The sequence below is a fragment of the Tenebrio molitor genome, chromosome 2, assembly GCF_963966145.1.
Source record: "Tenebrio molitor chromosome 2, icTenMoli1.1, whole genome shotgun sequence".
Lineage (NCBI taxonomy): Eukaryota > Metazoa > Arthropoda > Insecta > Coleoptera > Tenebrionidae > Tenebrio > Tenebrio molitor.
The window spans coordinates 30,269,039-30,296,278 of NC_091047.1; the positions used below are offsets into that span (position 1 = coordinate 30,269,039).

The 27,240-nt window shown below is 35.6% G+C and overlaps 2 protein-coding genes across 3 annotated transcripts; one reads left to right on the forward strand and one right to left on the reverse strand.

The window, feature by feature from the left end:
- The first annotated feature begins 67 nt into the window (after positions 1 to 67).
- Positions 68 to 4,773, forward strand: LOC138124570 (uncharacterized). The gene is made up of 5 exons (XM_069039660.1): positions 68 to 210; positions 261 to 582; positions 633 to 776; positions 895 to 1,111; positions 1,163 to 4,773. The coding sequence occupies exons 1-5, from the start codon at positions 141 to 143 to the stop codon at positions 1,226 to 1,228; spliced, it is 819 nt and encodes a 272-aa protein (XP_068895761.1). The 5' UTR covers positions 68 to 140; the 3' UTR covers positions 1,229 to 4,773.
- Positions 4,765 to 27,240, reverse strand: LOC138124554 (testis-specific zinc finger protein topi-like). 2 transcript variants are annotated; one of them, XM_069039635.1, is made up of 5 exons: positions 26,908 to 27,240; positions 25,449 to 26,826; positions 25,267 to 25,399; positions 5,187 to 5,386; positions 4,765 to 5,130 (listed from the first exon to the last, which is right to left on the reverse strand). In XM_069039635.1, the coding sequence occupies exons 1-5, from the start codon at positions 26,985 to 26,987 to the stop codon at positions 4,966 to 4,968; spliced, it is 1,956 nt and encodes a 651-aa protein (XP_068895736.1). In that variant the 5' UTR covers positions 26,988 to 27,240; the 3' UTR covers positions 4,765 to 4,965. The 2 variants fall into 2 exon arrangements, with proteins under 2 accessions (XP_068895736.1, XP_068895735.1); XM_069039634.1 differs by having other exon boundaries at positions 25,449 to 27,240.

The window sequence follows — 27,240 nt, forward strand, 5'->3', positions numbered from 1 at the left end:
GTATTGTGTGTTGCATGTCACAGAGGTGTGGTGTGCGTGCCCCAGAATGTAAACAAACCAGCTGTCGCAATGTTTATTTTTGTTGATTCGCTCATTCAACAATTTCATGGTTATGGGTGTGCGATGTAGCGACTGTCAAAATGGTTGTGTTGGACCAATTTTACCAGATCGCCGAACAGGACACGTCCCGAGTGTCGAGCTTTTGGAAAGGTGAGGGATCCAGATCAAACCATGTCATGTTGACAAACGGCATTTTGCAGTTTTGCACATACTCGCCTGCACGGTGTCCGCGATATGTGGCTTTTTGACAGCGTTCACATTTGGAAGAGTCCTGGACAACTTTACCTACAACTGCGTCCTCAATGCCCAGATAGTCTTTGACAACTCCTCCTTTTTGAACATTTCACATGGAGGACGAATCGTACCGAAGCGGGCTCTCGACTTGACAGCCACTATATGGGGGCCCGCTGAAGACTGCAATTTTGCGCAGTTCACCCCCTTGTTCATTATGATTTCGGCGCTGATCTGGGGGGCGTATTTTATCGTGATAGCCAAAGGAGGCGCCGGCCACGTGACAGACCTGTAAGTTGGTAGGTGTGACGTTTGAATTTGTGTTGGTAATAGTTTTGTAGGTTAGGGAAGCCATGGCTCATCGTTTACCCCTGCTTAATTTTTACCACAATTTTATTCATAACGTATATAATAAGTACACTCAAACTTAAACATGGAGTGGAAGCATTCTGTAATCAGTTTCAACCGGAATTCAACAATACTGGGTGAGTGACTTAAAATTTGAATGGAATAAGCTGAGATTTGTTGCAAGCAGGTCTGAACTTGATTCGATAATTTCACTCAACAGTGACATGTACATTGTGAAATCAAATTGATTTGTAGATGCGTTCCTGAGATCAACATATACACAGAACAGTTTCACGACAGGGAACACAGTCACGTCCTGTTTTATGAGTTTTATCCCAATATACTAGTAGCAATCGTGAGTTCTGACATTGGCCTTTGGTCGTGGGTGGTTCAGTTGATTTTGTGCGTAACTAGAGTGTGTTGCGTTGCAGATTTAGATTTGCAACTTGTGACAATCGTGTCAAAAGAAGATGTATGTTACATTTTCCGAATTTTTACTCAATTGAAATCTTGTCTGTTGTAGGAAGAAGTTGAGAAAGTTGTAGAGTTTGCAGATATGGATGATATAGATGAAGTTTCAGAGGTTTAAGAGATTTTTTACTTTTATAAAGTAACATCTAATTTTTATATATTTACTGAGTTTTGTAGGTACTTATTTTTTTACTAAATACTTTTTATGAGTAGATTTAGTATTATGTTTTTCGGTAATTGTTCACTTTAACTACTTCTGGAATTTTCGCGTTTTTTCTGGCTAGATAGCCTCAGGACATCCTACATCATTTCCCACCAGTCAAACCTTGTGCAAATGAAAATTTTCCTTACCCTTTAGTTATACTAAGACTTGGCGCGACCTTGAAACACAACAAGAGAGAAAAAAAAGGCATTTGCACAAGGTTTGAATGGTGGGACACGATCTAGGAGGACGCCCTGAGGCTGCTAGCCAGAAAAATCGCGAAAATTCCAGAAGTAGTTAAAGTGAACAATTACCTGTTTTTCTTTTGTTTATGCTTGCTGCAAACTCAAAATTTGACAATACTATTATATTTGTTAACAATTTTTTCAAGCCAATATAGTACAAAAGCGTAAAATTAAATATGAGAAGCCAGTTGCCTAAAGCAAGTTAGCTTTACTGATTATCTTCAAAATTCATTTTTATTTCCACAGTTCACTGCCAGACGCAAAAATAAGTATTTTTTTTTATTTTATTGTTTAGGATATCTGCATGATGTCCAGTCGCTAAGACCTCTATCACAGCTAAATTTAACGATCATAATCGATAATCGAATCCAGTGTTACTGAATAGAATAATTTTTTTATAAGATGAATGATATGTATACTTCTGAGAAGAAGAATCGAACTGTATTTTAGGAATAGTTATTATTGGACACACTGTTGTGATCATGATGTGACTTACGATACTAATTTCTTTCGAATATATCGGGCGTTCAAATGAAATCCTGGGCTGAGTAGGCGCTGGAAAAAGTTAACCGTTTAGAACGTGTAAAGTTTGAATTCCCCGACGTTTGAAACGAATGACATTTGTTTATGTTTAATCTGGACATAATTGAACATGTTTGTTTTCAGCAAAGAAAGCAAAAAAAAGAAAGAGTATTTTGGCTCTAAATTTTAGGTTAGCTGTCAACATGCTCCAATTAATCTACGCTTTAAAAAAGCACAACAATTGAAGGTTTCCAACAATTCCAACGCGTCCCAACCCAGAATTTCATTTGAACGCGCGATATTACTCCACAGCTTAAATTGCATAACGTCTTGCAAAAATACTTATATTTGTAGTTAATATCTCTAGAAACTGTTGTTTATCAATTTAGCACTGCATCACAGTTTGAAAGAAGAAAAAAATATATTTGTGTTATGTAAAGTATAAAAATTTAGACAAATTGAATATTTTTGAAAGTTCGCAAATATGAGTTTAAGTAGTGTTTATGAGTTGAAAAAATAATGTAAACATATTTTCTTATTAAAACCGCTGATACCTGATATTTCGTTAACATTAGTGGATAAGAGACCAGCGAAGAATTTTCTAAAATTTATATTATAGTGATCCCAGAACTCTAACGTTTTATGATTGGCAATATCGTTACGAAGTTAAACAGCTTAACAAAGAAGCGTGTAAAGTCCGTATCTCACTGGGACGCCATGGAAGCGCTGCCAGCGACGTCGCCAGACATAACACATGGAATTGTATGGTGGGTATTTCACCTGGCAGCGATTTGTCAGTGCTGCCAGCCAAAACGCAACGAGCGTGTTTGGTGACGCTTCTACATTGGCGACGTCTCTAGGAAAATACAAAGATTTCAATGCTGAGTCACTCACTCAGACGCCAGCAGTGTCTCCAGGTGGACAATTTCGATACCGAGAGATTTATAATTGAAGTGCAAAATAGGCAAAATCCCAAAATTGGGATACTTCCTCCGCGGAATATTTATTTACAATTTACAAGGATATTTTCTCAAATCGCTATATAAATTATAAAATACGTAGTGCACTTTCAAAGCGATCGCCAATGAAAGGATGCACCCACCATTTCTTTTTCTTCTTTTTGTTTAGCTTTTACGGCGAACATTCTTGGCGTCTTATCTGGCTGTTCTCTTGGCAACTCTGGTGGAAGAACGCAGATGCCAAGAGAAGCCATGGCGACGCTGCTGGCGGCGGCGCTTCCATGCCGTCCCAGTGAGATATGGCCCTAATGGACGTAAATAAACAGACCTTTAAGGGTCGGTCTTTAGCCAGGGGGCTCTGAATTTAGAAAGAGGGCAGACAGTACCAGGTAGTCTATCTTCAACGAAGTGCTCCTGTTCTCACTAGGAGGTGTCAAATACTAATCCCCTCGTTATTAGTATTGCCTGTCATAAAACGTCAGAGTTCTGGAATCACTATACATACTTAGTACCCACTGATCGTCACAAGATCTTCACTTGTATTTAAAATGTTTCTACGCTATTTTCAGTTTTTTTTTCACCTCGATGAAACGCTCGGTATACAATATTTTAGAATTAAAATCAATTAGCAGTTTGTAGTGAAAATTATGCTTACGAATTAAACCGACAATTATCTAGTAGTATGTGGTACAAACTTACCGGGTGATCAAGAAGGACTGTTTAAGTTGGTAGTACAATTAAGAAATTTTTTTAATTCGGTTATTTATAACACTGCAACAGCATATGTTTTGTTGGTTTATTTGACAAATATCTGATATAGGTATATCATTAATAACGACAAGCCACCAACAACCCGAAGTTACTCCTGTTATACGATTTAAAATACGATCCAGTGTTACCAACTTAAACAGTCCTTCTTGATCACCCCGTATAATACAGGGGTATTTACGAGTAATAATGGGCCTAACAACATCCCGACGCAACCAAATAAACTACTATTCTTAAACGAGTAGATAGAGTAAGGCCGGTTTGAGATATGACATTTGGTGGGGAACTCTGCGCGAACAAAATATTTCACTGGCCTAGCAAAACCGGTCACAGCAGAGAATAGCGGTCATGTCAAATAAAAAAAACTGCTACCAACAAAGTTTTATTTTTATTTATTTTTTTTATAAATATAAATAATCCATAAAGGCGATAAAAATGCACAACTGGTTGCGTTTCAAGATTTGTAAGGCCCATTATAACCCTGTACTAATTCTTCTATGTTGTCTTCTTTTTTAAATTCATATTTGCCATATAATAATGTGTGTTTAAAATGTCTATTGTGCTAATTGACATTCATATTCACATAGGAAATTGTTATAACCGAATGGTATTTTGTATTTTAGGAAAGTTTTTACAAATATTAGTACTTTCCTTGCTAAACAGTGTGCTTATGATTGTGGAAGGGTGAGGGCTTGCACCTTATTTGCTGATCAGATCAAGTTAAGACATGCCTTCAAAATTTCCAATCATATTCATACCATTTAGCTCCGCTAAACTTAAGTCGCCTTCACTGCCGCGCACCACAATTATTTATTATCGCTCAGGATTGTTAATGTGATATACTCGGTGTTGGCACGTGTCGATTTGATAGATGTTTAAATTTGTGCTCATATTGCGGACCATAATTTCAACGAAGCTCACATAATATTTTCGCCTTGTCATGTAATAATAAACAAAACTATTCCCACTTTGTATTATTTATAGATAGGAGCACATGTACATTTCACAAATTTTAGCATGCAAAAATTAAAAATGAACACGATAGAGTATTAAAAAATCGACAACATCAGCGACTGATTCTTGTGACTTGATTGGTAACTTTAAAACGAACAAAGAATATTAAAAAAGAGAAAATGATCAAATATTATAACGCTTAAGACTAGTTCAGGATTGCGTCAGGATGTTGCGTCCTGAAGTGTTTATTTCGATCCCCTTTCTGTCGAAACAGACGCCCACAGACGAAACAAGGGTAAGGTCTCTCGTTGGTGTGGATCCGCTTGTGATTATTTAAAGCGTCTGCTCTGAAGAATCGCTTTTCACACATCTAAAAATAATATTCTCACGGTTATTTTTGTTGCGGGATTTTTTTATTTTCTCTACATCGCATCCGTAACGCCGATCTTCCGTGTGGATGAGTCTGTGTTGGTAGTATACGGAGCCTGTGAGAAAGCACTTGCCGCAAACGCTACACTTGAACGGCCTCTCTCTGGTATGCACCTTACGGATATGATCTTTCAGGTCTGGACGGATGGTATACCTTGCTTCGCAGCCTTCGTGAGGGCAGGCGAAGGGTTTTATACCTAGAAAGAACAATAACGACAAGATTTAAAAAGGGATTATGAGAAAAAAATACAAAGTCAAAAGAAAAACGACGTTACGTTACAGAACGAAGGATACGCAGCTAAAAGCTCTGAAGAGAAATGGAGAAAGTGAAACGAGTAGACATGGCACGCAGAAAGTTGAAAAGAAGATTATAAACAATGAAAAAGTGAATATTACAACGGAAAAAAAAATACTAAAGAGAGGAAAAGACAAGTACAATGTTTTAATGAGAAACATTTTCCAATGAAAAACTTTTATTTTTGTCAATAAGTGTCCATTAAACGTTATAAACAGCGAGAAGTGATAAAAAGTATTGTGTAATTATAAAAAAAGAATCAACGAAGTATAATTATAAAACAAATAAAAGTAATAGGTAGGTACGTATCAATATATTAGACCCCATTATGTAGGTAAATATTGTGATCCCTCAAAAAGAATGCATATACAATGGCGGCCAAAAAATTTCGTCCGTCACTTTCAAGGCACTGACATAAAGTGTAAACTACCCGTAAGCACCAATAACCTCGTTTTTTATCCTTATTGTCATTTCTCTGACATCAATTCAAATTTGAAAAAATTCTTGAAACTGAAGGCAGCATAACGTCTTCAAGAATCCTAACATAAATATCACTGTTGAGCCGATCTTCTACATACAACATTACCCCGGGGCTGTTTACTGAAATCCATGTCTATATGTTTGCCGAAAATCGACCGCTTCTTTCCATTGTCTAGACATACGGTTCATCATATCGAGAGTTCCTTGGTCTATACTTACAGCGATTTGGACACGATTGAAACACTTTTTCATCTGAAAAAATGACTCGAGCACAAAAGGCTTCGTCTCTTGCTAGGTGCTCCAAACAAAATTCCATCTGGGCGTCTCTATGTATAGGTGTAAGGCTTAATTTTCTTGCCACCACATGGTTGTTAAAAGCTCACTTGCTCTTACACGACGGCGAGCGGTTCTAAAGGAACCTGGGAAACCGCTAGAATTTATCGCTTGAACATCCGTCATAAAAGGACAATTACGTAATCTATTGAGAATCTACGATTGAGAAGCATATTAACTTCTTCTGCTGTGCCTCCCTGAGCTTTGGCGTCTTTCAGTAGTTCCATTTTGTCTCCATTTTTGAAGAATGGACGAAATTGTAATTTTAGGTATACGAAGGTCAATCGAATAGTACGCAACGCTTTGCGGTTTTCATTTAAGGTTATTTTGGCTTTCGGTTTTGAACCTAAATATACTGAAGCTGAAATGAAACTTATCGACGAAAATTGTTGAAGAATAAATTTAAAAAGTGAGCTAAATACTTATTGAAAGGCTGAATAACATGAATTGATGCCAGTGTGCAAATGCTTTGTGGACGGGGTGCGTTTGCTGCTGGGAAAGCGATGTTATTTGTCAATTTAAATACGAAAATGTATGCATTACATGCTTTTACATTGCACGATAGTTTTGATCATATACCTGGTTTTAAATTTGGATACCTTAAATATGATCAGACACAGTACAATTTCAAAATGTAAAACAAAGACTGAAAAAGAGAGATATCTGGAAGTAACTAATAAATTGTGGCGTCATTTAGAGTACAAAAATTTTATCTCTTGGATAAATTATTGGACTTCTATTGACCGTTTCAACAGGATTGTCATTCCGGCATGCGTTGTTACACAAATTCGGGAACGCTTTCCAGAAGCGAATGGAAATACTGGTTTCAAAGAGTACGAAAAAAATGAACAACCATAAGTACATTAATATAATAATATAATTATTCATAAATCATAATACTTACTTAACACATGTACCTAAGTAATGATAAAATAAATTTGGTAGTCTACTACAACTGTTTATATATCAATCAAAAATAAAAGTAAAAAGATTAGTTAATTTTTTGTTTGTTTCACAAACCGGGACAAGTGTTTTTCTTTGGTTTCGGCTACAATTGGTTTCGTTATTTTATAAAAATATTTTTAGGAATCCTGAAACAAACATTTTGCAAATTATTGCCACCACTGGATTTGTAATTCAACATATTATTTAGGAGATCGGTTTTCCACTGGTAGTGCCATTGTTTAGAAGATTTTGAAAATTGCACGTCACCACCTACAACGGCTACAACTTGCCTACCAACGTTATAATTATTGTTCAAAATTCCAAGAATTAACCGAATATACACGCCATGTTAAGAAAAATATATTCTCTTAGGAACATACTCGTATTTAACGCGAACAGTCACGTTATGATAACTTTAAAAAGTAAAGTGCGATCAATTAAAAAAAAAAAACGAGTTACCTAGATTGTGCTATTCTGATGCTTTGACTGGTTCAAACCACCATTTTCGCCTACTCTGATTTTTTTTTTATTCGATCGCTCGGTACTTGTATGGCAATAATGTTAGGCATGTTTTAAATAATTTAAAAATGTTTTATTCATAATTTCAGTCTGCAAAGCTTGATAATCTGTGAATGTTACAAACATGTTTCAGAAGAGATGTAAATTTTTTTAAACATATAATTAGGCATTTTTAATTGGTTATAGTTATTAATTGCTACCGTTTCTCTTCCGCACTATGCGTACTCTAGTATAGACGCAGCAGTCTGGTGTCGGTATGACGTCACAGGCCAGTTCACCACAACTTCAAGAGCCTGTATCTCGCAAAATATTGTTCCTAGAAAGGTGCGGTTTTCAATTTTGTTCTTAGGTTTTTTTTTTACTATTTATTTACGTAAAGTTGTTTTTTTGTGATACACCCCCTTTAAGTGTTGGATACCAAATTGCAACTCAAATTATGCGTCTTCTTCAAATTGGGTACCCGGTACCTACCTGTATTGAAGTTTCCATCAAATGAGGAAACGAAGCCAATTTGAAAAGAGATTTTAAAAATCGAAGAGTGAAGGATTCGCAACAGCAGCCGTGCTTGTGCTAAACATTTTAGGGAAACAGATATCAATGGGGACAAAATGAATCGACGTGTGCCAATAACCTCTAATGACGAAGAAATTACACTTTGGGAAGAAATAATCAAAATTAGTAATGACGACACAATCACTGGGGAAAATCGTTTGGCTTTAAAAACGAATATTGAAATGAGACTGGGAAGCAAGTTACAAGATATGGGGATATGGACAGTGGGGAGAACAAAATTGTTATATTTAAGTTGGAAATGCCCACCTCGCGTTACTTTATAACCAAACAGTTTCAATAGCCCGGAAGATAGCAGCGCACCCGAAATATCAGTAATGAGCACCGTTATTTTTCTGTCCCCAAGGTGGTTTTAAACTATATCCATATTACAATGCGATAACGCATTTTTCAATTGTAAAATTAGATCACTCATATTTGACAAATGCAAATACAATGACAGGTTTAGTAGACTTCGAATTTTTTCACTAAATGTTGATGAAGCAATGTTGCCAGACTGGTAGACCATTCCATAGCATACTGTCTCTGGCCAGTGTCATGGCCTGTTAAATAAAGATCGCCTTGGTTGTGTGTATCGGATTTAAACAATATCAGACTTATCAGAGCAACATCATGGATGTAGGTATCTTTCTCTTTGTTTGGAACTTGTTTTTTTCTATTTTTGTGTTCAGTAAGCATTATTAGGTATTACTAGAAAGTGTACACGTAACAAAGCTGTACAACACTTTATCTAGTCCCGTGGGATAATAGTTATTTACACAATTAGTGGGATAAAAGCAATATTACAGGATTCGAGTGTGAAGATTGCAGATGACGAGGGCGTTAGCCCGAGTTCATCTGTAATCACACGAGTTTCCTGTAATATGCTTTAGCCCACGTGTTATGTACAAAATTTTATCTAAGACCGCCCCGAATTAAAAAAAAGGTAAATCTTATTTTTCTAATTTTGACATATAAAGTGGCACTTTTCAAAATTAATTGACGTTTGGAAACGTCACACTTTTCGTAACTGGTTACGAAAAGTAAAATCTTTCCTAACTGGTTAGGAAATATTTATTGTATCACCAGTTGACACTGTCATATTTTTTGTTTTAAGCAAAATAACCGTGCCTGCTTACCTACTTGATATTTTAACACAATAATAATTTATTATTAATGAAATTCATTACTTCTTTTAACGTTTGAAGAAACTTTTTTTTGTCAAAATTAGAAAAAATCTTGTATGTAACACTTTAGGAAATGCAATTTTGTGTAACTCGTGTGATTTTGCGGGATCTCGCTGCGCTCGTCCCGCAAATATTCCACTCGTTACACAAAATAACCCATTTCCTAACTGGTTACATAAATAGCTATTATTTCCGCCAGTTTCATTACACCACTCAGTGGAATAATAACTTACTTATCCCACTGAGTGGGGTAATGAAGCTCACTTATCCCACTGAGTGGAGTAATGAAATGCGTCCGGTAATGAAGTTCCTTATTCCACTCAAATGAGTGGGATAAGTGTCATTTATCCCACGGGATTAGATAAATGATGCTTATCCCACTAATTTTTAGTTACCTCACGCATTTTCATTACCTCACTCAGTGAGGTAATGAGTTTCATTACCGCACTCAGTGGGGTAATGAGTTTCATTACCGCACTCAGTGGGATAAATGAGTTTAATTACCTCACTCAGTGGGATAAGTAAATTCTTAATGTGAGCTAAGTAAATTCTTAATGTAAATTCTTAAGCGGTAATGAAACTCATTTATTTCACTGGCGAAAATCAATCGATAAGAATTATTTTTTTAATTTGGGGCGGTCTTAGATAAAATTTTGTACATAACACGTGGGCTAAAGCATATTACAGGAAACTCGTGTGATTACCCGGGCTAACGCCCTCGTCATCTGCAATCTTCACACTCTAGTGTTGTAATATTGCTTTTATCCCACTAATTATTTAATAACTATTTTTGAACTGTACGAAATCGTGTTGGTATAAGTTCACACACTACAAATTCTGTACAACAGCTTTTTGAACACAACTGTACCAATACCTACATTTTTCCACTTTATAGAGCCTCTTCAGTTACCGAACGGCCAAAAAAAGAACGAAAGAAAGTGACTCTTAACTAAATATGTATGCGGTAAAAGAGAACAATATGTTGATGTAAAGAATTTGGTTGGTTATGTGTGGCAGAATGTTTGGAATACCACAAGTATGGATTGTAAGCCGAAAATGTAGGTAGGTATCTATGGTATATAAACAATTCTTATTTTCATAATTTACGTAGGAAAAGGATTACACTGTGGAACACAATTTTTATTCTTGGATAATAAATGTTATTTGCTAACAGTGAGTGCCTGAATAAGAATAACAGCATTTTTTAAAAGCGTTTAACTCGGTTTTGTGCGTGCGTGCGCCTATGTAAAGAAAAGGTTAAAAGAAAACGGATGTTCAAAATTGTTACAATATTACAAAACTGTTGATAAAAGTGCAACAATAGACACTGTAAAGAAAAAAGTTAATAATTTACGATGTGCATTTCGAAAGGAATTAAAAAAAGTGACAAAGAAAAATTCAGGTTGCTAAGAATCTTACTGTAGCAATCAATCTTTCTTTTGCACTAAAACAGCGCCTCATTTTTGTGTTCTTTTTGGAAATATGCGGTACCTACTACTAGTTTTAATCATTTCTTAACCCAGTTATCGCCCATAATTAAATATTTCATGAGAGACATATGTGATAATGGGCAGTATTAATAAAAGGTAGCAAATGCTTTTGCTAGCTATTTTATAAGCAATTGCTTTAAGTGATATTAATAAAAGTGCAGTAAATGCTAGTGAGACCTGGCTAGCAAATGCTTTTGCTCGTTTTAGAAAATATTTGCTTGACGATATTAGGATTTGCTTCTTTTACTATTAATAAAGTTTAGCATTTGCTTGATATAGTAAACAATTGCTAGGATAAATGACATTCTCCTTCGTGTCGTACTAGTAGTTATAAATCGGCTGTTAAAACACCATAAAAGTATATTCCAAGTGCCAAGAACCCGTAAATTTTACAAAGAAAGGAAAGACAATACCATTAAAAGAGAAGATGATGTAAAATTGTTTCATTTCCGAAATGAAAGTGTTCAGTGGATTGTTGATTTTCTTGGGAATGACGATGCAGAAACGCGTGGTGGTGCTTTATCTTCGGTGATGAAAATAAAAATATTGTTGCGATATGTGGCTGATCCAAGTATAAAAAAATTAAATTATTCAAAGAGTAATAAATAGTGTTAAACTATTTACAGGATTTCAGATTGGGGTAGCTGAACTCAAGGAAGTAAGTCAACCAATTGTATCGAATGTTGTAAAATTTGTCACGGGAAAAATTATAGACAAGGCACCACTTTGGATACATTTTCCTGGCGCCCTGCGTTGAACGGCAAGCAATTACTTGTCAAGTCACTAGCATATGCTTTCGTCAAGAGGATTTCTTTATTAATACGAAAACAAGCAATTACTAGAAGCAAAAGCTTTTATTTTAAAGCAAATGCTAATGCTAAGTAGTAAATGCTTAGAAGCATTTGCTTATTTTTATTAATATCACCCAATGTCTGCCGTTTAAGTAGCCAATCTTTTACCCAGTACTTACCTACCGTTTTCTTGCCTTCTTTTTTCGATGTGTTGAAAGTAAAACTACACATATAGCAAAATGAAGACATGCTTTCTGGCACTGTATTTTTTCTCAAACAACGGATAGTTTCAACTAAGAACTGAGAGGTCCATTCATGAAACTCAGACAATTTGCAAATCGTTAACGAAACGGCAAATACAATGCTTCAAAAATATCAGTTGTCATGGTTTTGAATTTGCAATGTCTTATCGAGCCTTACCGAGTTTCGTGAATGACCCCCTGAGTGTGTATGTCGAAATTACAGACGGTCTGCAGGTTAACATCTGTCTGACACGACTGCAGATTTCAAGGACTCAAGACTGTTAGCATCTGCCTGCAGATAATGGGTACACTTCGTGTGTCCTTGAAAAGTTTTCTCGGCAAATGCCTTATTTTTAGTCTTTCTAATCTTATACGAGGGCGGAAAGTTAACCATTCCTTTTTATCTTTACTTCCCTCTCTTGGTCAGTAATAGGCCACTTTCCGCCCAAGGTTTTTCCAGTGGCGTACTTAGTGAAAGTCGAAAAACAGTATAAATGAAACTGCATCAAATTAATTGTTTATTTGCTAAAAATGTAATGATTCCGAATAAAATAGTATACAAACCTCGGTGGGAATGTGTTTCATTTCTGTCTCGAGCATTAGTTCACCTCGGCTACGCCTTAGTAAACTATCTTAGCTCTCGACAGGAATGAAACACCCCGGTATGTAATCTACTATTCTGTGTTAGTCACCCAATCAATTTTGAATTTTGAGATTTCAGTTAGTTGCACTGAGTGTAATTAAATCATCGCTTTGATATGTTGCCTACCCGTTATTATATACCATTCACGATTATTTCAAATTCGGACTATCTATGAAAATCTGACATTTTAGTTGGCAGTATTGTGATTTGTCTTAATAAATCTATTTTAGGTTATAATTCAACCGAACACTGCTCCCAAGTTGTTACATATTTTAAATAATTGAACGCATTAGGAACAATAATCGTAAAATTGTAATTCAAATGAAACATACATATTTTATTAATTATTAATGACGGAATTGACAACAATGGGAATATTTAAAAACGAAACGTCATATGACAGGGCCTGACGCCAATCTAACAAAAAAATATCGCGGCCTCCTGCGTGTTTAAAATAATCGCGAACGGCATATATGCCACAAATGACAATTTTTGAATGCCAAAAAGACAAAAACATGACAAGAGTAAAAAATAAGGTTATTAACGTAAATGTTGTTTTAGAGTTTATATTATCACATTGACAATAGTGCCCGAAATTTTAATTCCGCAACTGTACATACATTTTTACTTCGAATTATTTTTTTTTTCACTCAAGGTGTAGTTTGTGGCCCGAAGGCGAAGCCCGAGGGTCCTACAAAACACCGACGGTAACAATTATGCATTCTCGAGGTGTAGATACTTTTATTTGCACGATTCAAAAATTTTAATTGAAAAAAGCTGAAAGGTTAAAAATTATGTTTAACTGTCAACATGACACTTCAATTTAGCTTGACAGTTAGTGATAATTTACAAATTTTCGACTTTTTTCTATTAAAATCGGTGAGTCGTGCAAAAAATAGTATGTATATGGATCTCGGGAGTGAATGATTTTTACCCTCAGTGCTTTGTAGAACCCTCGGGCTACGCCCTCGAGCTACGAACTGCACCTCGGGTAAAAATGTAAAAATCATCCACTTCTTTTTTTTCTTCGAAACAAAAGTTAACAGGGGGTATAAGTTTTACCAGTAATTCCCTATGGCAACAGTTAAAAAAACGCACTACTAATTGTTTTAAAATTGTTAAAAATGGTGAATTTCACTAATGCCGAATTAATTAACCGATATGGTGTTATTGTATGGGGAAGTTTTAGGTAATGCGGTCGAACCGCGGCGGTTGTACACGGAGCGATTTTCAAATCGTAGAATTCCGGATTCGCGGACTGTTCAACGAGTGCCTGGTCACGGAAAATTTGATTCACCAACTCATGATCTGGGACATCCAAGAAGTGACCACTTTCTGGAAATAGAATCTGAAATTACATCCAAGAAGTAACCACTTTCTGGAAATAGAATCTGAAATTTTACAAGCCATTGAAGAGGTGTTTCTACTTTTATTGTCTATCGCACATTACATGAACAACCTAGGTATACCTATCTTTACCATGTCCAACATGTTCAACATGGAGATCCATTTCGGAGGATTGCTTTTTGTCAATGGCGTGGCCAAAAGATCGACGGGGTAGTAAATTTTCTGAGTCGATTATTATTAACAACTGACGAAATCGAAATCGTTTAATTGGGCCCCATAATTTAACTCCGCGCTTGAATGGCACAGCGTATTTGGATTTTCTTCAAAATGTGCTGAATGATCCAGTTAATGAATTAACTGCCCGTGTGATGCAAACGGCCGAAAACATACAGGTGTCCCAGAGTTGCGAAAAAGCCCCAGAACTTGTTTGTTATTAAGAATATCAACTTTTACTTTTTTCTATATGATAGCTACGCTTCTACTGCACATTCGGAAAATATTGCGGTATATATACAGTGTGTCTCAATATTATATACAGGATGTCCCAACATTATAAAAATACTAAAGTTATGTTTTTTTTTAATGGAACCTACCCAGTTTGACTTCATCTTTGGATTCTATGCTAAATTATGAATCAAATCTATGAAGGTTGTTTTTACTTATCTGCTATCGTTTTTGATCTGTGGCCCTTTTTTACCAGAATTTCGAATTGCAGAAGTCCGTTCGAAAATTCGTACCTTCCAAATCGTTGCACGTAAATTAAAATAATGGAGCTGCCTCATCTGTTGAGTGTTTACTCAACAACCTGCTCGATCGCATATCTGCCTACTGCGATTCTTTAAACATAAACTAAAAACGTCAAAAACTCATGTTTTTCAAATGGCACCCCGTATTTATTATTGCACTCGCCGAAAGCTTTTTCGACAAGCTTGTCTTTAGCGGAGAAGTTGCTCCCAATTTAGTGATTTTAGGATAGCACCCTAGATTTTGACATTCGACTATACAAACCCTATACCGTTAGAAAGCTATTGGAAATGTTTTCTTCGAAAAATATCAGGAATACTATGGAAAACAATCCTAAACGCAATATTTATTATACGTTCTGTCATATTAATTTGAAGAATTAATTGAAAAATAAAACTATGCATAACAGTGAGTTAACCGACATGTTCCAAGTCTACTTTCAATGGAATACAAATAGAAAAAAATTCTTTAGAAAGTATTGTTATTGCATTTAGGATTGTTTTCCATAGCATACCTGATTTTTTTCGAAGAAAAAATGTCCGATAAAGCTATTTTATTTATTTATTTTCGCGGTTAATAAAATACCAGTACATACATTCTAACATGTGGCATATCATTGGATTCAGAAAAATAATCTCTTTCAAAATCGGAATAAAAAAATATACCAAGCTATTTGAAAAAATAAAGTTGACTATCATCTGACCTTGAATGACTTTTTGAAAAAAAAATATGTTGTTCTTATAGTGTTTTTAAAGTGATTTTTTTACAGTTTTTGTTTTATTTAAATCGAGCCATAAATACCGGAGATATATGGCTTGCGGCATTTTTCAGGACGCATTTTATCTTCATTTTAAATTTCATAAAAATCCGTTCGTTGGCAAATAACCGAGATATTAGGCTCGAAAGTCTTAGCTGAGACACCCTGTAGACCACAATGTTTTCCGAATGTGCAGTAGAAACGCAACTATCATCTAAAAAAAAAGAAAAAGTTGATATCGTTAATAACAAGCAAGTTATGGAGCTTTTTCGCAACTCTGGGACACCTGTACGTGAAAACACAGGCTTCTTTGGTCCGAAGAACACAAGCCTGCATGAATAATGAAGGCCGCCATTTTGAACATTTATTATGATTAAATCAGGTCAGTGAAATTATTACTAATACTAACCTATCTCAATAATACGTTTTTCTAATCCCTAATTTGACACTTCGCTCATGGGATAATCATCAATTATTGAAACGAAACAGAGAGTGAAAATTTTTTGTGTGGTAATAACTTTACCAGTTTTTTATAGAAAGAACGATCGCTGTTCAAATACTAACAGTTTTTACTGTTTTTCATTCGAAGATTTTAATCGAGTAATTCTTTTTTCGTGCTTCGTTATCAATTGATGTGTAAACACATGAGCGGGTATGAATTTTAGCGTTGAAATCATATTTAATTCTAAAGCAAGATTTATAGTTCCGTATACATATAGCATAACATAGTCAAAAATCATAAACATAACATAACTTTTTAAATTCAATTTATAGTTGTTATAAACGTGAGATGTTTGCTGATTTTTTAAGTGTCAAACAATTGTCCAATATGTTTTGTGAAGACGGGGTTTTAGAAGCTGCTGCTCGTGCTGTGGTCTTACACGAGATAGGTCGTAATAAAGAAAAAAAGGAAGAAACCACGAAAAAAATTAGTTACAAAAACACGGATAAATCAGCTCCTCCAAATCATTTCCTTCTTGTCCAATATGTTTTATGAAGACGGGGTTTTTAGAAGCTGCTGCTTGTGCTGTGGTCTTACACGAGATAGATCGTAATAAAGAAAAAAGGAAGAAACCACGAAAAAAACGAGTTACAAAAACACGGATAAATGAGCTCCTCCAAATCATTTCCTTCTTCACACCGTCCTCAAAGTCTTTGGAAGACTTATCGTACAGTGCTTTGAACCTTTCAACACACTGTACGATTAAAATTTCCTTCATATTTTCCACCTTTTTATTGACAGCATACCTACACGTAACCGTTTCTATGGAAAAATATTAAAATTCCGTAACTTTCATGGTACATGACATAATAATTGAAATTGGCCAAGTCATATGTAAACGGATACGGACTTATGTTATGATAAAGGATCTATAAATGAATACATTTGATTCAATAGGGTTCAATTTTGATATGTTATGCGATACGTACTATGCCGGCCAAAAAATTTTGGCCGTCATTGTCTGTCAATTCAAAAAAAAAAAAAATGTAATCCGTACTTTATTGTCATCATGATTACCGTCTTGATTATGAACGTTATTTTTTGGGTGGTAAATTTCAAAACTCAAAATTATTTTGTTATTTCTACTACACAGAACGTTTACCTCAGGTTATCTATGTACGATTGCTCTAATTTTGTTTATTCATGTCGGATTTTTGGAATATCTGAGCTTCAAACAGTTTAAATTGATTGTCAAAATGACAAGAATCGAAAGTGGGGTTACGATTATTTACACTTTACTTGAATGTCAAGAAAGTGACGGCCAAAATTTTTTGTTCGCCATAGTACATGTTACGGAACTATAAATCGGCCTTTACTCTGTTTTGAAAATGTTACGGAAAAAATGATAAATATTTTTTTTTTTATTTTAACGAGTCCTGCTGGTGATTAAATTTATTACGTGGACTTGCATAACACCCTGTATAGCAAAGTACGACATTGACAATTTTCGATATAATAAAGTTTAAAGTAAAAAAATGCATAAAAATATTGATAGTGGATACTTCGATTGTTGTTTTCAAATACAAACAAAGACAGTCAGATCTCCTTACAAGATTTCGGATTTCGGCGTGGATATTGTGAAGAAGTTAATGGATGACAATTTAAACACCGAATTTATCCAATTAATATTTTCACTTATTTTAATGTGAATGTTGGGTTTTGTAAATAGTTAATTTTAGTTGTTTCATTTTTGTTTGGTTTTGTTCGGTTTAGTTTTAGCGCCTTGTTTAATTTAGTTTTTAAAAATTCAATTCGAAAATAGTTGCACCCTCTGTCATTGGTTATTGCGCGTTAACCGATTCACAATTTCGTGCAAAATTGGGATTGACGAAACCTCCCCCACCGGTGAAGGACATTTTTTGGAAGAAAGAGAGACTTCGAATTTGACCGTCTTAGTGAAAACACCTAGTTTCGTAATCATCGTTTCGTGTCGTGAAACCCACTTAATTGAAGTGGCACCGAAGTCCAAAATTATCGTTGAATTCCACCCATGCCAATCGGTCCATGGTCTCTTCGCGGTCCTCAAAAAAAGGTAAGTCAATTAATTTTGATTTAACGAATTGTGGATCACGGAGAAAATCGAACAAAGCTCTTCGCTTAGGCTTAAGTCAACAAAAACTGACTTAAGTGCCCTGGAGACAAACAGTGAATTTTATTTTAATTTTATCAAATGTCGATAGTTTTTGTGAATTTTTAATTCCAACTTCTATACAAACCCGACGAAAAAAAATATAGCATGCCATTTAAAAAAAAATGTCAACGTGAAAACAAAAACCAATCAAAACATGACAACGAACTAAAAAAGAAAACACTGACCCTGTTCGAGTATTTTTTAAAGAATTGATTATTTGATTGATTAGGTACTATTCCAATCTACCACTTTCGACAAAAAATGTTCCCCCATGATTTTATTGAAACGTTCGACGTTTGACTGCTTGAGGGTATAAGGGCTTCATCCTAGTTTTTCATATCCCCAATACTTCGCAAACTCGTTAGAACACTCTTTACTCGAAAATTTTTCCTTGGTATGAATGTATCTCCCGGAGAAGTCCATAGTGACAGATCCAATTCTCAACGAATGTCCGGATAATAATTATCGTCTCTTGATTGGGTACGACGTAGGCTTCTGGGCATTTACTGAGGCCGGCGATGACCATCATTATGTATTTTCTCGTAATCAGTGACCGTGAAAGGTCCCGCTATGTCTAACACTGTTCTTCCACACGGTGCTACTATGTTGTATGTACTGTTTGACTGTTTCTAAACCCTCGGTTCACCCAATAAAAACGCTCAAATATCTTACCCAAAGTTTTATTTACAACCTGGCGTGCGTCGGATATTCTTCTGCAAGACACTTTAGCAGAACCAACTGCCTGCTTATTTCCTTCCCATCCACAATTTCTCGGGTTTATTTCAAAAATTCATTTCCCATCATTATGGAATCACATAAGGCTCATACGCCTTCAGAGCGGAACTCTTCTCCTATATGTCTTGTCATTGAGTTCTTCAGTTGCCTTTTTTCCTTACTTCCCAAAAGTGTCTCGCCCTCGATGTCCTTCAACTGCTCATTCCTCATTTCAGTCGTCCAATTATGTTGAGGTTTCGGGATCGTCTGTTGACAGCTTCATGGGGCAGTTCTTCCCTTCGGCTCTGCATTACAAAGTGCTCTAAAAAGCAGATATGCACTTCACTGAGACTTACTTATATACTGCTGCCAAGAGTCCCTTCTTCGAGATGGAGTAATGCCTTTCTGACTTGGAGAATGTTGTGCTATAGTATTTAATCACTCTTTCTTCTCCCTCTGTCAAATATGACAGATACTAAGTCATCTCCGTCGGCTTGCATAACAGCTTTGCGACTTCGACAAATCCTACCTACCTTCGGCAGCAAAAATGACATTTTCTAGACAAACGAATTCTGTAGCTTTCGTGCCACAAGTAGTACCCTTATCATATTAATTTTAGGTTGTTTTATCGTGTTCCTTTTGATGATTTCAGTTCGGTATACCCCAAACTTATCTTCCAACTCCGCAAGTAATAACAATAACAGTTTCTAGGAATCTGGAATGTTTCGGATGCTATTAAGTTCACGCTTTCTGTCAGGATGGCCATCGAATAAAGTAAAATCTTCTCTTTCTCAAATTGCAACATCAAATTCTCCATGTCAAGGCCCATTCACAATGGCGTTAACGTTACGTCGATGTTAAAACGTTAATGTTAACGTTAGATTTAGAAATTCAAAATAACTTGTATTTCTTTGTGGACCGTTCACAATGACGTTATGATGAAAATTAATGTTGCATGATATTGCTAGCGTTAACGTTAATTCTAGAAATTTTCTGGATTCTTAACGTTACATTCTAACATTAGCCAACGGAAATGATTTATAAAAAGTACTGAAATACATGTAATTAGATCTAACGTTAACATTAACGTTTCAACATCGACGTAACATTAACGCCATTGTGAAAGGGCTGTAACATCGACGTAACGTTAACGTCATTGTGAAAGAGCTGTCAGACACAAACCCATATTTGTTCATAACATCAAAACCCAAGATGAATTCGTCGACTGTGTCGACTATTGTGTAGGAATTCAACCCTATCTAGCCAAAATTAAACTTCAAATTCGTCATACCTTTCCGGTTACTGTCTTCAAGATTTCGTCACGACGTAGGTACTAATTGAAAATTTTCATACGATTTAAGAACAACGGTCTCATTATCGAAAGCGTAGCTCCGGTGTCGATCATTCCTTTCCATCCCTCCAACAATAAACTGTAATTTTTCCTACTTTACGAGACGAACAAGATTCTAGAAACTTTTACGTGGCCTGGTAGCACACGACCTGAAGTGCTCGCTTGTTTTAGTTTTTTTGAATGTTTATATCCAGAAACACAATTTCAATTGGTTCTAGTGATCTTCCTCTGCCACAGTTTCCTTCCTATCATTTCTTTTATTTTGTTTTCCATTGCTGTTAGAATTTTCTTTTCGACAACTTTCTTTTCTTCACACACCTACACCTACACACCTCTATTAACTTCGTGTACTTTCTTTTCTACGCCTTCTTTAACTCCTTGGACTTTTTTTTCATTCTTAAATTTTATATGGGCATTTTGTAGCATTTGCAACTGTTCGAGAATTTTGCTTTGTTGTTCTTTTTCTTCATTTCTTCGTCTTGGGTGTATTCTGGACGTCTCTTTTCTTGTTCTTTTAGAAACATCTTCTACTTTTTTTTTTCTTCTTGTAGTGTCTTTTCTTGCTCTCATTCACAGTCTGCGCTCATCGATAGATCGTTATCACTAACTGTCTAACTAACTGTGTTTATGGCGCCATGTTTTTTAATCTAATTCGTTCCTGTTAGAGAAAGACCTTGCGAAGTTTTTCTAAACGATCAGTCATTTTATCGGGACCTGAAGTCATCATTCCACAGCATTTGACAGACATAGGCATGTCACAGTAATAACTTTGTTTTGGAACTTGACAGACGCGGGATTAAATGCTAAGAATTCTTTACAGGGTAAACTTAATTGTCTTTGAACTATTTGTGCTTAAGAAACTTTATTTGGACATTTTCAATGGTATTTTTTCTTTTATGAGATCTGAGTAAATCACGTCAACTTGCCGATTTCTATCTACTTATCTAACGTCTCTCTCTCACTCTGAGTATATTGCATGAAACATGCCAAATTCAATTCAGTCGATCGTTTTTCTACAAAACCACTGTACGAAAGAAATCGTATAAGCGTAATAGTGAAACAGGCGAATACTTAATGACCTTACGTCAATACAAGACATAACTTAAAAGGCGCGGTTTCTGAAAACAATTTTATTGGGCCAGTTAGTTAACTCTCACTTATAATATCCCGATGCATAGATTCTATCCGAAAATTTTTTTGAGTGCATTGCTGACAAAATTATCAATCGCCCGAATCAAACACGAGGGCGATTGCTTTGTCAGCAATGCACGAAAATAAAATTTTCAGGATATCAATCTATGCAGAGGGATATTCGGCAAGAAAATCGCATGAATACATTAACCATCAGTGAAGCACAAAAAATGTACTCGTATCTACTCGTAAAGTGTTTTAAAAATACATATCAAGACTGTAGAACTTTAACTCCTCAACAGATTGAACTTTTATTTATAAAAATGTAGTATGTAATTCGTGAAGATGGAAGTGATATTTAGTAAACGTGGTGAAGAGTTCATTCTTTTAGAGTCTTTTAAATACATACTCTGAAAAAGTACTACCAAACAAGGTGTGAACTGGTGTTGCACATTGAAGAGCTGCATTGTCAAAATCTATGTAAATGCAAGTCGAAAAGTTTTATCACTTTTTCAGGTGCATTTTAAACGGAAGATTTATCGTCGCAATCCGGCCCTGTCCCTTTTTACCCGAATGCTATCACGGCCGCAATCCGGCCATCACCTTTCCAGGTAGGTACATTTTAAACGGGAGATTTAAAAGTTGACCATCGCCGCAATCCGGCCCTGCCCGTGGAAGACCGATTATGATTTTTTAAATTGCTGTCAATGTCATCTTTAACCTAATGTCAAAATTACCCGTTCACACTGCTTAAATTTTACAAAATCGTTGTTACTTGATTTTGAATGTGTACGCGAAAGTTTTGAAAGCAAGTGTACTTTCCTAATATGTTCTACAGTCCATTCCATTTAAGTATGCAGTGTAGAATAGCATAGGGACTATTTTCCCATCGTTGATTGGGTAAAATGAGAGAAAAGTTTACACTAAGCAATGTCCGATTTTTGATACTACTGTCAAATTTTGATATTTGATAGATTTTTGATTTATTAGTGTCAAACTTATCGAGTTTTTGTATCAAACGGATCATTAAACTACAATTTTGTTATTAGAAAACTATTACCGTAAGTTCCTTTATGACTTTTTTTTGTTAATTTTGCTTGGAATGAAATATGTTTTCAAATTTGCCGCGTTCGTTAGTGTGAAACGTTCTCCATTCAAAGCGACATCTACTGCATTCTTAAATGGAATGGACTGTAGTTTACTATTTGGTGTGAAATATTAATAAGTAATACAACGAGTGGGTACGAAATTACCGGAAATTTTCGGTCTCAGATACGAGTATTTGTTTCTGCAACAATTTTGTCTTAAGAAACAAATACGAGTGGTCTGAGGACAAAAATTTCCGGCAATTTCGTACCCACGAGTTTGTATTCGGCATGACAATTCACCCAGCAAAGATTAAAAAATTGAAAATAAAATATCCTAGTGGAAACAGTTGCTGGAAATTTTTGGTGGCAATTTTCACTAGTAAAAATTTCCGCGGCAATTTTTTTAAAACAAGCGTGATTGGTCCGTTCTGATCTATTTCGTAAATTTGATTGGTGGAGAGAATACAACTTGAATTGACAAATAAACATCTATCAATTGGTGCGATTCTGTTTTAAAATTTACCAATATGGCTATATAACAAGGTTGTAGTTGCTATGATATGAAGCTGTTGATTGGTTGTATCTATGCAAAATCAATGTTGTTCAAAAACAATATTGCTAAATTTTGAAATAGATCGCACTAATTATCAGTACCAAATGTTACCTGTTTGTCTAACAATACTATCGCGAACAAAAAATTCTGGTCGTCAATGTCATTTCAAAATTTGGTTAGATTGTCACAAATTAAAAAATTTCCCTGCCTGATTATGCCCACGTCAACAGTGTTAAAAAATTAATTAAGCGTTGTCAGTTAATGTCATACAACATGTTTCTTGTCTTCACAACTTAAAGTCCATTCAAAAATCAAAAAACCACCACCTGTTGCTTTAGGTTGGTAAAATTTAAAATACCCTTGGTAGATATTTTTTCCGGTGCACCCGAACTGCGGTCAGCGGTCAGAAGCCCAATAATCCGACACCTGAATTGCGGTCAAAGAATTTTAACTTACCTGGTCGTCTCTAATCTTATCTCGAACTGCGGTCAAGAAAATTTAACTTATTAGGCAATCACGAACTTTTTGGGACCGAGTTGGCTATGATCATCTAGTGTTTTTGTTGGATGTATTTCGGTGATAACTAAAATGTATGTACAGTCGATGGACAAATAAAACTGGGACAAAAATGACAATCACATAAATTCAAAATTTACAAATCTCCATCGTTTAATTACGGCTTTATCACAAATAGGTTAACTTTGTTATGACATTTTACATAGACACTGTCAAATATATTGACAATTCAATAGTCTGATTTACATAGATTAAATTTTACGTGTCCCAGTTTTATTTGTCCAGCGACCGTACCTGATGGCTTCCCCCACCATGCCATGAATTGCAATTAAACTTTATTATATTTAATTCAAAACTTTGTAAACAAACATTTATTTACAACAGTATTATAAAACTTGTGAGACCCGCATTTAACATAATCATACTAATGTTTTGGTATTAAGGTGTTCAATCTTAGAGTTAATAAAATTCTGTTTTCGCGATAGTCAAATTCCATCAACAAAGAATATTTGTTGATTACACATAAATTGCATGTTACTTTTACAAGAAAATATTATGTGAGATTATATGCTGATAAAAAAATTTCACCTCTCCAGATCTTGACCGCAGTTCGGGAGGAGATTAGTAAGAAGGATTATGACCCTTTTTACCTGACCGTACTTGAACCGCAGTTCGAGTGCGCCCATTTTTTCATACTATGTTGGTAACTATAAATTGTGACATTTATTTGATTCAAAATAAAATTCAATTGCTATGAATTTCGTTCATATTGTTTTTATTAGCAGCATGTTTCATTTATTTATTGATTCTTATTATTTTTACTTAAACATGCCCAGAAAAACAAGACATTTAATAAACATTTAACCTCAAAATTACAAGTCTCACCAAATTTTACACTAGACAGCGTTGCCGATAGTAATTATCGAGAAAAATGCGACGTTGGTGGTTTTTTGATTTTTGAATGGACTTTATGTTTCAGTAAGTATTTATTTGTTTTTTGCTACAAAAAAAATGAAATAATTTGAAAAAGGGTACAATAAAAAAAGGTTTTCTTTTGTTAAACAAATAATGGAGGGCTGCAATTTGTTTCTAAGTAACAGGTACCTATGACTTAAACCGTTAGTAAAATTTTGAATTATTTAAGTTCTAGTCAGTCTGAACGAGAAATCAGTTGTGATTAATAAATATTTAGGCAGATCTGAACAAACTTAAAAAAGCGACAGATTCCCCATGGAGAGTTAACATAATTTTCAAAGGAGCCAGATGGATGGAGATCCTTCTAAAAAACCAGTTAACATTAATTCTAGAACCAAACTAGTAGGTAATGTTCTTCTTTAAAATATTCTGCTCAAACCGAAATTAGTAAATTCACTAAAAAAGTATCGGGTATTCTTTTAAATTTCACCTCGTAGTAGGCGTTGAAGAGTCGATAGTTGTCACAACAATCATAAGAGAGAAAATCAAAGAATAAAAAGTCAGAGCAACAAAATCTAGGAAGACATGAAGCAGAATGGAAGACGCAGTTAAAAACAAAATCTTCTAATGATTCGATTTTTAAGAATCATACTGTTAGCAATATCTTTTTTAAATGTCTGTTTACTTAACACGGTTGATGGATCAGAGATATTGAATAAAAGTCGATTTGTGAAGAGAAAACGAATAATAATAAAACAGTAAGGCTAAGTAACTATGGCCGCGTCACTAAACTGTCTGATTTGAATTTATCCAACTCTGTTTTTATGAAATTAACCCAAGAATAATTAAATCACCTTGATGGAACCTCATATGTTGCCAGAGGTGCGACGTCTGCGAGTAACTCCTTCCGCAAGTGTCACAAACGTATGGCTTCAAACTCTTGTGAGCCCGGCTGTGGATCAACAGAGCACGAGCACTGTGCAACACCTTTAAAACGAAGAATTCAACAAATTTCTTCTACCAAGATCTACCTCACCTGTCCACATTCATCACAATTGAAATTCGCCGCATGTTCCTTTTCTCTGTGTGTTTCCAACTCCGTAATCGTGTTCCACACCTCGGTGCATCTCTCGCATTGGTACTTATATCCATCGTCGAGCGCAATGGAAGGCTTCTTCGTTTTCGGTTGCTGCTTTGGAAACTTTCTCTTCCGACCCCTTTTCTTCTTCTCAGGAACTCCGCAACTCTCCTCCGGCAAAGTTTGATCACTCGATTGGTTCAGTGGTTCAGTCTTGATCGTGACCTCATCCTGATCGATATTTTCCTTATCGTTGTCTTCCTTACTCTCTAAATTCTTTTTATTGTTGCGTTTGTTGATTGGTATCTCTAACGCGATCAAGACATCTTCGATCAATTTGTCGATCACATCCTCGCTCTTAATATCCTTGACCGGGTTCGCAGACTTTTCAACTATATTGTCGTGAATTTTAGGAGTATAGTGCTTCTTCTTGATTTTGTGGGTGTACAAAATTTCATGAGACTTGAAGGTCCTGTCGCAGAACTCGCAATAAGTCAGTTTGGGTAAGTAGAAGAGATTAGCTTTCTCGGAGCATTTCTTGAGCCAGTGCTGCGAGGCTGTGATGTACGAGTCAAAAACGTCTTTGCAAATGACGCATTCGTAGTTTTTGTCAGTTTTATGGGTTTTCTGGTGCTTGAGAAGGATCTGCTTGTCGGCGTAGGTTCTGTTACAAAACTCGCACTGGAGAAGGATCTCGGTTGAGATTTTCTCGATAGTTTTATTGTCACTCGATATTCTGAGATTCTCCAAGTCACTGATGGGTTCTTTCTTAATGTCATTGTTATCAATGAGCTCAGTGCAGAGTTCGATGTGATACCCAGCGGTGGTGCTCGAGGAGAAGACTTCGTGGCATTTTTTACACTTCCACACGGTGACGTCACTGCGGTAGAATTTCGATATATCTCCAGCTTTCTTGCAGTGGTTTTCTTTGTGGATCCTCAGTCTATTTTCACTGACAAATTGCTTCTTGCAGTGTTCGCATGTGTTATCTTTGGAACTCTCGTGACTCGTCTGGTGTCTTTCAAGATTATTCTTGCTGACGAACTGCTTACCACAGGTGGGACAGTCATATTTGATGCGTTTTCCCTTCTCGATGTCGATGAAATCGGCATTGGGCTTGAGCACCACCTTCTCGGCGTTGAATTCGCATTGGTGTCTCTGATACTGGTATTTGGTGGGGTAGTTAGTTTCGCAATTTTGGCATCGGATCATGTTCGGTATGTTCAGTTTTTGCTTCCGTTTCAGATTGATATTCTGTGAACTGTCCACCTTGTATATTTGCACTGATCCGAGATCTTCGTTAAAAATTTGTTGGTGACTAAAATTTAGCTCATCGCTGATATTAAAACTTACATTATTGTTTGTTAAAAAAGGGTTCTTGGTAATTATTTGATGAGTCGCAAAATCGGCTTCATACCTCATTGAGGAAGTTTTCCCAGAGTCGCTTATGAAATGCGTATTTATCACAGAAATCGTGCGATCATCAGATATGTTCATGATTTCAACTACTTGATCGGCGCTTTTAGCTTCTTTATATCAAAACAGCCCTGCTTCGAGGTCCGAATTTTCGAAAAAGTGGAAAGCAAAGTTTGTTGATTTTTAAAAACAATTGAATAGAGACTAGTTTGCCGCATGTCCAAATCCACAATCTGTGAATAACTCATAATTTGAGATCTAAATAAAAATGAGGCATTTTGTACGTAAAAAATAAAGAGTATTTTTTTGGAATAGTGACGTCTTCAGAAAAATT

What these genes read in the sequence shown, in the direction of transcription:
- LOC138124570 (XM_069039660.1), top strand. Translation starts at nt 141, where the DNA reads ATGGTTGTGTTGGACCAATTTTACCAGATCGCCGAACAGGACACGTCC. An exon ending in AGTGTCGAGCTTTTGGAAAG is followed by an intron (nt 211 to 260) that starts GTGAGGGATCCA and finishes GGCATTTTGCAG; the next exon opens with TTTTGCACATACTCGCCTGC. An exon ending in CCGGAATTCAACAATACTGG is followed by an intron (nt 777 to 894) that starts GTGAGTGACTTA and finishes ATTGATTTGTAG; the next exon opens with ATGCGTTCCTGAGATCAACA.
- LOC138124554 (XM_069039634.1), bottom strand. Translation starts at nt 26,987, where the DNA reads ATGAACATATCTGATGATCGCACGATTTCTGTGATAAATACGCATTTC. An exon ending in ATTGTGATGAATGTGGACAG is followed by an intron (nt 25,400 to 25,448) that starts GTGAGGTAGATC and finishes TTCGTTTTAAAG; the next exon opens with GTGTTGCACAGTGCTCGTGC. An exon ending in ACATATGAGGTTCCATCAAG is followed by an intron (nt 5,387 to 25,266) that starts GTGATTTAATTA and finishes TGTTCTTTCTAG; the next exon opens with GTATAAAACCCTTCGCCTGC.